Consider the following 9,931-nt stretch of genomic DNA (forward strand, 5'->3'; position numbering starts at 1 on the left):
CATGTTAGGCTGGAAGGCAGCAACTCCATGCATAAGGCACTCAAGGGGCTTTAGGGCCAGAGTCAAGGGAAGACGATCGCTGTCAAGCCGATTGTCTATCTCCAGTGATCCACAGGGTTTAACGGATTACGTGAAGAGACCAAGCAGTCTATAGCACTCATCCTGGTACCTGACCAGAATGTGTATTCTCCTGGGATGTCACTGGTAACATTTCCATTTAGAATACGTAAGTCCAAACAGTATGACGTTTGGGCCAGGCATAGTCCAGCATAGCTACAGATAGTATCTTTTGGAAGGCGGGAGTTTGTAGGAAAGAAAATTGGCCTTTCAGGGGGACAGAGGTGATGATGAGCATAGAGAGCAGTGTCCTCTGGTCCCAGTCTGGCACTGAAATCAACCCCAATAAGTACTTGTGTAATCTGAGTGGTTATTATCAGATTTTCAATATATAATTCTAAGTCTTGCCATAGCGTGTTGATCTGTGAACAAAGTCGTTGGGGAGGAAGATAGTAACGTGTTAGACTGATTAAATTTGATTGTTATTGCAATTGCAAACTGATTAAGAGAAGGGAAATTAGTCAATGACACGCAAAGCCGTGTATAAACAAAAATGCCTAGGCCACCCCTAGGCCGTAGCTTCTTGTCACTAGAGGAGGCGTGGAGCTGGTGGCCAACAAAGCCATTTTGTCCAGAGCCCAGGTCTCTTGTAACATCAAGATGTCAAATTTAGAGATGTAATTTATAAAGGAATCATCGCTGCTTTTGTTTTTCCACCCTGCTATATTCCATGAAAGCACAGAGAGGTTTGGTTGGGAAGACTGACAGTCAATCTGAGAGTTCGGGAGAAGACTCCATAGTGGAGACAGGCCTCCCCAAGGATTCTATAGTGATTTCTATAGTACCATGTTCAGCCAAGAGATGATCTTTCAAACCAGTGCTCTGTGGAACATACAGGGGGTTATTTTCTGAGACTGCATCGTAAAGGACGGCACCTCCAAGTGGTTTAACTGTGTCATCATTTGGAGGACAGAAAAGGAGGGACAGGGACTATCCTTGAAACCTTGTAAATCACTTCTGGGAGGGAGTCTGCTACGCAGGCATCGTTTAGCTGGTTGAAATAAGGTGGCATCCAAGCGAGTACGAAGCAAAAAGGGAGCTGAAGAATGGCATGGAATTAGGTTTTCATCACTTGCAGGAGGCAGTGAAGATTGTAACAATTGTTCCATTTGATGTATCGGCGAGTGTGGAGCTGTTGCTGATTTTTGTACTACGGGACACTTGTGGTTCATGGGTGTCGTATTATTGAAGGAAATTAAATCTGTTGACTGAGAATCTGCCTGAGGCTGTGAGGTTGCTACCCCATTCGCAGTCCTGGTTTGGAAAAGTTTGTTCGCCAGCATGCATGCTTAGGTCTGCTGAGTCCTGATTCCTTCGAGGATAAAGTTCCAGGGCTTGACCTGCATTGCTTTTTATTGCCCATGAGGAAGCAGTTTATAATCTGTTTTAAATCCTTGTTGTTTCCACCACTCCCTCTAATCTCCTTCACGCCGAGGAACCCCCTTCTCATTTCAGTTCTTTATCCGCTCTGTATTTTTCCTCTGGTTGTTTAGAATTGCTGCCATTAAGGGGCTGGGCTGCCCTGCTCCCCAAAGCACTGGACGCAGAGCTCGACGCCCTCCCCTTCTGCATCCAGGGCTCTTCTAAAAAAAACACAGTACCTCCCACAAGCCTGAAATCTTCAGTGACTTAAAGTGACTGGGATACAAATCAGGAAGGCCCTGGTTCGAATCTTGCCTCCACCCTGAACGCAGCAGGCAACCTTAGACAAGCCACTCTCTCTCAGCCTCCATCCACTCATCCGCAACATAGAGGATAATAATGCTGACTTACCTTACAGGGCTGTTTGTCAGGATTATGACTGGACGATGAGGGAAAGTGCTTGCAACACCTAAAAGCGCTCTAAAGTGTTATGGTGAAAGAGCCCAGCTGCACTCCAGGAAAATGGTCCATGCTCAGATGACAAGGAGCCAAGCACCCTTCCGGTCTTTTCCCCCCAGATCCTGGCAGCAGCTGCTCCCGCCAGGGCCAGACCTTCCAGTCCAACGAGGACTGGCAGGTGGACGAATGCACGACCTGCACCTGCATGTCCGGAGAGGTGCACTGCCGGAGTGAGCGATGCCCCCCGACCGCCTGTGCTGCTGTGAGTTGGGGGGCTTGGAGGGGAGGGGCAAGTGACTCCAAGGCCCTCGGGGGTGGGGGCACCTTCTTGGGGCAGCTGCCTGAGGGCTGCCCCTGGGAGCGGGGCGTCGCTGCTGCTGCTGCTTTCTTCCCTGTTGCAGGGGCTCAGCTGCATTCCAGGGATGGCCTTTCTGTTCCTGCCGCCAAACAGCTCCCCCAAGCGCTGGTGCAGCAGTGCATTTTGAAGTGCAGGTGTTCATCATGACAGTCTCCATAGCCACACCCCCAAGGAGAGGCCAAAAACACCGGCCGCAGTGTTGATTCATACCAGCCAGCCGGTGCTCATGGTTTTCACCTCCACCAGGAGCAGGCCTGCTGTAAAGCCAAGGGGTCTGAACTGCCCATTCAAGACCAAACCACCCCCAGACACTTCACATTTATTTATTTGTTTGCTTCTCTGTGATATTTATATACCACTAAATATAATCAAATCCCTAAGCCGTTCACATATAAATATTAAAATCACATTTAAAATTCAGTATTCAAAACACAACATTACAAACAAATCCAAATACAATAAAAGCAATAAGATGAAGCAGCATGATTGATCTAGGGCACTAGACAGTGTCTAGATGGACACAGAATGTTTTGGTTCCCAGAAACACGACTCCTTGGTCCCGGCCCCGCCGCCTCATAGGTGGTGCGGTTCATCCCTGGCTCCGTGCTCATAAGAGCAGCACAGAGCAGCCGAAGAGGGGGTGTTCCTGGGGGTGGGGAGAGGACCACGGAAGCATCGTTACAACACTTCCCATGTGCCATCCAGCCTCTCCCCCCCCCCGCACGCACACCCCAGCTAGACAGCCAAAATCAGCTGTCTAGCCATGAATGAAGGGCAGCTGGAGCACGGAGGGGAGGATCCCGTCCATGCTTCGCCCACCCCACATTGGGTTGTCGGCCCATTCCGAGCTCAGAAGCAGCCGACTATTCCCATAGGATGGTGCCCTCGGTTACAGCCCAGGCAAAGCCTGAGTGAACAAGTGTGTTTTCAGGAGGCGTTGGAAGGATGCCACATTTTCTGTCTCCCAAACTGCACAAGGGAGGGTTTTCCAAGGTGGTGCCACTGCCGAGAAGGCCCACCATCAGGGTCTTGCATGGCGACATTCCGTTAATTTTGGAATGACCAGCACAGCCTCCTCTGACAATCTTAAAGGTCACCTGGAAATGTATAAGGGAAGGCGGTCTGCTAGGTATCCTGGTCCCAAGTTGTTTAGGGCTTTGTAGCTTATAGGCAGCCGGTGCAGTTCTGTCAACACAGATGTTATGTGAGCATAGCTGGGTGTCCCATGCACAGCCCAGCTGCTGGCTTCTGCACAAACTGCAGCTTCTGAACCGCACACAAGGGCAGCCCCACACAGAGCATATTGCAGTAGTCTAATCGTGAGGTTGCCAGTGCATGGATTGCCATGGTTAGGCTATCCCTATCCACGAACAGGCAATTTTACAACAGAGGACAATACATTGTTGCTGTGAAAATGCATTTCCCACCAGCTACTGTGAGGATTGCTGCTAAGCTCAGAGGGACCAGGAATGCTGAGGAGGCAGGGGGCAGATGGCATCAGCATCCCTGCTAATCAAAAAGTCCTGGGGGTGCATCCCTGTGAGCCCCGGCTCCACCGCACCACTGCTCCTGAGGATTCAGGCAGAGGAGTCTCTTGCCAGGTAGCAGAGTTGGGATAGAGCCCTGGTCTGACGCGGCCTGTGGCAGCTTAACACGGTCTGGAGCAGAGAGTTGTCTGACTTGTGGGAGGGGGGAGGCGTGATGCAGTCCTGAGACTCTCACCCCTTCCCTTCCCTGGCAGGATGAGACGCCCACCTTGGTCCCCGGCATGTGTTGCCCACGCTGCATCCCACGTCCTGCAACCTGTGTGGCCTTCGGGGACCCGCACTACCGCACTTTCGACGGCAGAATGGTCCACTTCCAGGGCAGCTGCACGTACATCCTCGCCCAGGACTGCGATGGGGAAGCGTTCAGGTGAGCCCCCACACACACGCTCACTTCCTAGCAGTTAATCCATGGGCTGTTAATCGGAGGGCACCTGAATTTGGGGGAGGGGGAGCCGTGCCGTCAGCATATGCCTTGGTGCGGTCGCAGTTCTAGAGGGGAAGGGGGGCTCCAATTTGGGGGCTGGGGAAGGAACCCATGGTTGCTGTTGCCCTTGAAGCAAAGGGAACCCATGATGGTAAGAAGGGGCAAACTGCAACGAAGGGCAGAGGGTGGGCGCTGAAATACAGCGGTCCCTTCGGAAAGAGCTCCTTGCATGTCAGAACAGCCATTGGGATGCATCGCATCCAGGGCGACTGGCTGCTGACGCAGTGGATTTCAGGCCACGCCCATGAAAACCCAGAACGAAAGGCATGGTCTGTCGGAATGGCTATGCGGATGAATCGGGGTGGGTTGGATCCTGCGCTGCACATGATGCACCCCAGTGGCCACTCTGAAATTCAGTGCGTTCCTATGGCCGCTCGGGAGGTGCTTCCGCAGCCGTTCGGCACCAGCCTTTTGGGGGGTGCGCTCCAGCATGGGAGGCTTTGGGCTCCCCTTTGCCCTTGCAAAAGGAGGGCCTGACTTAGCCCCGCAGCACCCTCGCTGACTCCGGACTCCCCCCCGTGACAGCATCCATGTGACCAACGAGGACCGTGGGCGCCACGGCGTGTCCTGGACCAAGGAAGTGGCTGTGCTGATCGGGGACACCGCTGTGCAGCTGCTCCAAGACCACATCGTCATGGTGAGGAGCGGGAGGGCTCTGGTGGGCTGTTCCCCCCAGAAATCCTCCTTGTAAGCTGGAGCTTGGGAGAGGCACCAGTGCACCGGGGGTCTCGGCAGTTGCCCTGGGGGAGCAGGCGGGATCCAGGCCCCTCCCCATCATCCTGGTGCCTGTCCCCCCCACCCCTGCCACGAGGCCTGGGCATCCGGGCGTGTCGGCATGCATGCCCGCCACAGGCAAAGGCAGCAGCCCGAGCCAGCTCTTCCCGTCCTCACCAGGTGGACACCCAGGCCGTGACGCTGCCCTTCCTGAAGGAGCCATACCTGTACGTGGAGCGCCAGGCCAGTGCCCTCCTGCTGAGCACCAACATCGGCGTCAAGGTGCAGAGGGGGTAGGGCGGCTTGCGGGGGGGGAGTGGGAAGCATCCCAGGGTAGTGGGTTGAGGGCTGCGGGGAAGGGGAAGGGGAAGATGCCACTTCTCTGGCCTCTCAGGTGAGCGGCATCTGCGAGGGGCCTCCCAAGGGAAAGCGATGGGCACAGTTTGCAGGGAGCCCCTCTGCACGAGCCCCCTTGCCGTGGGTCGCCTGTGTGACAGCAGCGTCATCTGCAGTGCACGCAGGTGCCAGGAGGATGGACAGCCCGGCCCCCCAACACCCTTGGCCTGTGACCATGCGGCGCCCTTCGCCAGCCAGGGGCCCTCCGGATGTGTTGGGCTGCAAGAGCCATCATCCCCAGGCAGCACAACTGCTGGGCGTGCTGCCTGGGGATGGTGGGAGGCTGCTGTAGGGGGGGTGTCTGTGTGTGTCGGGTATTTGGATAGCAGCCCAGCCCACTTGCTAAGTAACAGGGAGCACGATCCGCCGGGAAGGTCTCCCACACAAGCCACGCTCAAATGGATAAGAGGTGTGTGGGAGCACGCCCGACCCGAGAGATCAGCCTTCTGCCGAGGTGTTGGACTACAGCTCCCCTCATCCCCAGCCCACACGGCCAACGGTGTGCTGATGGGGTTGCAGTCCAACGCATCTGGAGGGCACAGCATTGGGCAAGGCTGTGGCACAGGGCCCCTCTCTCACCCGCAGCAGCAGCCCGGCTTCGCTGCCCTGGGCATCTGCGTCTGCCGTGCTGTGATTCATGGGAGGTCCGCATCTGGGGAAGGGCGTCTTTGGGTGGCTGCAAAGCAACTGGGCTTTGGGGACCCATCTCTGTCCCTCCCCCCCCCCCCCCATGCCAGGTGCTCTGGAACGGCCGCTCCCACCTGGAGGTCAGCGTGCCCGGCACGTACAAAGGCCGCACCTGCGGGCTGTGCGGCAACTTCAATAACTACCCCCAGGACGACCTGCGGCTGCGCTCCGGGCACCTGACCCTGTCAGAGGCAGCTTTTGGCAACAGCTGGAAGGTAAAGGCAGGGAGGAGGTGGCGGGAGGTGTGCTAGCCCCCCTCCCCCCGAAGCCAGGGCCACAGAATCCCAAGGGAGCCTTGATAGGGTGGGAAGGGAAAAGGAGGGCCGCCCCATCAGGACAAGTTTGCCGTTGTCTGCACAGTGTCATCAGTGAGTGTGGTGCTTAAAGTGCGAGAGGTCAAGTCCCTGCCCCAAAGGGTTTACAATCTAGAAATCACCCCCAGGAAGCCAACAGAGGACGGGGGAGAAATGGAGGCAGGAGAACATGAGGGAAGGATATGCATGTCTTGAGAGTCAAGCAACGCCATATATTAAATATGTAGCGTGTGGCTGACTCTCACTTTCTCTAAAGTAAGCACATGATTGCGACCCATGCATGGGCAGGGGAAGTTCAAACCTTCCCTCCCCCAGTCCCTTCTTTTCTAGCCGGGCAGGGGGCAGGGGGCTAAAGATAAGAACGCCGAGGCCTCCCTCGGTACCAACCAACGGAGGGAAGCTTTCCCCCCATGGGGGGGCAGCCTGGGGTCTTGCCCTTGCGCCCGTGTGAACAGGGCTCGCGTTTCTTTGGCCCAGGTGGCCGCTGCCAGTGCCACGGGAGAAGGCAGCCACTGTGCCGAGGGGACAGACGCGGACCCCTGCAAGGAGTCGGGCTACCGCTACCGCAAAGAGGCCAACGCTCGCTGCAGAGTGCTCCAGGCGCCGCCATTCCAGCGCTGCCACGCCGCCGTCCTGCCGGAGCCCTTCTTCGCCGCCTGCGTGTATGACCTCTGCGCCTGCGGGGCCACCAGCAGCGAGGACTGCCTCTGTGAGGTCTTGGAGGCCTACGCCGCCCAGTGTCGCCGTGCCGGGCTGGTGCTGCACTGGCGTTCGCCCACCCTCTGCGGTGAGGACCTGGCCCGCCTCGCAAGGCCCGCAGATGCACCCCCCCCCCCCGGCTCCTTTGTCTTTTGACCAGCTCCTTAGGGCGAGGCAGAAACTCAGACAGGAGGTGGGGAGCTGCAGCGTGGCTGAGCCAAGGGGGAAGGAGGGACAGAAGACGAGGCTGCAGAGCAGGCAGGGAAGGAGGTGTGCACGGGACTGCGCAAGTATCTCCCCCCCCCCCCCGTGTGCCTGCTGTCAGCCCCGTGGGGGGTGCTTCCGTTACCTAGTCTCTCCTCTGCTACCACATGTATCTAGTGCCAGCAGCCTAGTCGGTGCTGTCTGGATGGGGGGTGGAGGAAGCAGTCCCCATCTCGAGCAGCTTTTATCAACCTGGTGCCCTCCAGATGTGTTGGACTACAACTCCCAGCATCTCCCAGCCAGTCCGGCACAACTGGAGGCATCACACTGGGGAAGGGTACTCCAGGCAGTTCTAGGGAAAGGCTATTGCTCCGGGCAGAAGCCGTTCTGAAAGCAGAGCATGCTGCAACACTTCAAAGGAGACTGAACTTACCATAGGAAGGGCATCTGACACAGCTTTGCAAATCTCAAAGAAGGGCCCATTAAAGAGTGGAAAAGCTTGATTAGGCCAGCAGAATGGACTCTTTGCTCCTGCTTTGTCTGCAACCGGTGAAGGCTCACTGTTCCCTTCTTTTCCTGGTTGTGTCCTGTAACCACGGGAGTGGTTTATCAAATCTCGGTGAGGTCTGGTGTAGCGTAGCAGCTAAGAGACGGAGCTACAAATCAGGAGCGTCAAAGCTCGCCTCTGCCATTAGCTCTGTTGGTGGCCCTATGCAAACCACGATCTTCGCAGCCTCAGCCCCCCCCCCCCATCTGATGACCTCAGCATTGAGTCTCAGCAGCATCGCAAGTGATCCTGGGGTGAAGAGGGTGGAGGGAAGAAAGGGGCACCAGGCCGTGGCCAGGCGAGGGGGACCTGAAGGGTCTTATCCTCCCCCTCCATCCTCCAAGCCAAGGTCTAGTTGTCACTTTGGCTGCACCACTTCATAGTGGGGGGTGGAGGCTCACAGGACTGAATGCTTCTGAATGCAGGTCCCCTCTTCTGAATACAGAAGAGGGGACCTGCATGTAGAAATCTAGGGTGTCAAGGAGAAGGCTCAACTGCAACCTTTTCCTCCCAACATATCAGCATTTCTACGTGGAGGGATGTTTTAAAACACAAATCCCGGCATGTTTTAAAAGCCCCTCAGTCACGTGCGCCCCCACCAGCTGTCTGAAGTGGCCCAGACACAGGCACAGCACCTTCTCGGTGAGAACCAGGCCGCTGTCCCCTCAGGCCGGGTCTTCCCCTTGTGGCCCCCCCTCACCTTGTCTCTCTCTCTCCCCCTACAGCTGTGGGCTGCCCCCAAGACCGGGGCTACGTGTTTGACGAATGCGGCCCCCGCTGCCCCAAGACCTGCTTCAACCATGCCGTGCCACCGGGCGTGCTGGAGGCCCACTGCTTCAAGCCCTGTGTGCCGGGCTGCCAGTGCCCTGCAGGGCTGGTGGAACACGAGGCTCACTGCATTCTGCCCGAGGCCTGCCCCCGCGTCCTCCACGGCACCCTCTGAGCCGGGGCGGAATCAGATGGTCTCTGGGGAGCCATCAGCCCACATCGCCCTGAAGCTGGGGACTTTAGCAGGGGGTCTTCCCTGATGTTCTGGGGGCACTTTTGGCAGCCAAGGCGAAACATGCCCTCACACGCCCCAGCACGCTCACTCTCTCTGGAAGGAAATCAGTGGCACAGCAACCGGTATGCTGTGCAAGGGCAGAATTTGCCCTCCAGCGTGGCATGTTTCATCTGAGCATTTCAGCATTCATTAAAGACATGATTCTAGTCCTCGTGACCGAGAAGGAAAGTTGGAAATGGCTTCCTTCCATGCCAAAAAAAAGTCTCAAAACTAGATGAAAGTTTGAATTGTGAAACCAGAATAAATTATGCAAACCCAAGTAAACGTACAAGTGGCATAATTTATGCTGACATTTCACGGAACAGTGATTCCTTCCTTTGCTTTGGGTCCAGAATGTTCCCAGGTCTCCCTCCAGCTCTCCTGCTTTCTCCTAGGCCTTCAAGCTCCAAATATGGCACCAGCCCCTTTCTCTCTGGAATCTCCCTCCATCCCTGCTTCAAGGAGGAGAATCAATGAGGACTCATGCTCTTAGTGGCTGTTTGGCTACGAGGCACCCCTTCTTACCAAATCTTACCGTGTGGGCCCCAGCATCCCTGGTGAGGAACTAAAAGGAGCCAGACTGCCCACAGCCAGGAGTGGGGAACCTCTAACCCCTGGCCTGATAAGGCCCACAGGGGTTTCCAGCCCAGCAGCTTTTCCTTGCTGCCTTTTCCAGTGCTTCGCAGCGGGGAGCTGTTCATTGGAGCTGAGAGCTTTTCCCTGCAGGGCAGAGGGGGCAGAGCCAGGGAAGGAAGCTGCTGAGTGGTTCAGTCCTGCTTCCTGCAGAGGCTTGTCCTTCTTACTGGTGATTAGACATGATGCTCATGCTTACTTGTGAGTAGACATGCATCCTGCGATACATTGGGAACTGTGGGATTGGGGGGATTTTTCAGCCCTGCCCACCAATGGCATGCAGCCCTCCGAGAGCTCTCTGAAGCAGAATTTGGCCCTTGGGCTGGAGAAGGTGAGCCGCCTCCCAGGTGTGTCCTTGTGCACTGGCA

The 9,931-nt window shown here is 56.3% G+C and overlaps 1 protein-coding gene across 1 annotated transcript in view; it reads left to right on the top strand.

The window, feature by feature from the left end:
• KCP (kielin cysteine rich BMP regulator) overlaps nucleotides 1-9,217 on the top strand; it is an 84,903-nt gene extending 75,686 nt beyond the window's left edge. The window contains exons 52-58 of the mRNA XM_084811422.1: nucleotides 2,058-2,200; nucleotides 4,038-4,210; nucleotides 4,853-4,964; nucleotides 5,222-5,323; nucleotides 6,175-6,339; nucleotides 6,916-7,225; nucleotides 8,614-9,217. Of these exons, the coding sequence (XP_084667548.1) occupies nucleotides 2,058-2,200; nucleotides 4,038-4,210; nucleotides 4,853-4,964; nucleotides 5,222-5,323; nucleotides 6,175-6,339; nucleotides 6,916-7,225; nucleotides 8,614-8,831 (1,223 nt within the window). The 3' untranslated portion in view covers nucleotides 8,832-9,217. The remainder of the gene's footprint in view (nucleotides 1-2,057; nucleotides 2,201-4,037; nucleotides 4,211-4,852; nucleotides 4,965-5,221; nucleotides 5,324-6,174; nucleotides 6,340-6,915; nucleotides 7,226-8,613) is intronic.
• Nucleotides 9,218-9,931: the final 714 nt, after the last annotated feature.

This window comes from Heloderma suspectum, chromosome 7 (genome assembly GCF_057233095.1).
Source record: "Heloderma suspectum isolate Gila_16-S chromosome 7, 16-S_ref, whole genome shotgun sequence".
NCBI lineage: Eukaryota > Metazoa > Chordata > Lepidosauria > Squamata > Helodermatidae > Heloderma > Heloderma suspectum.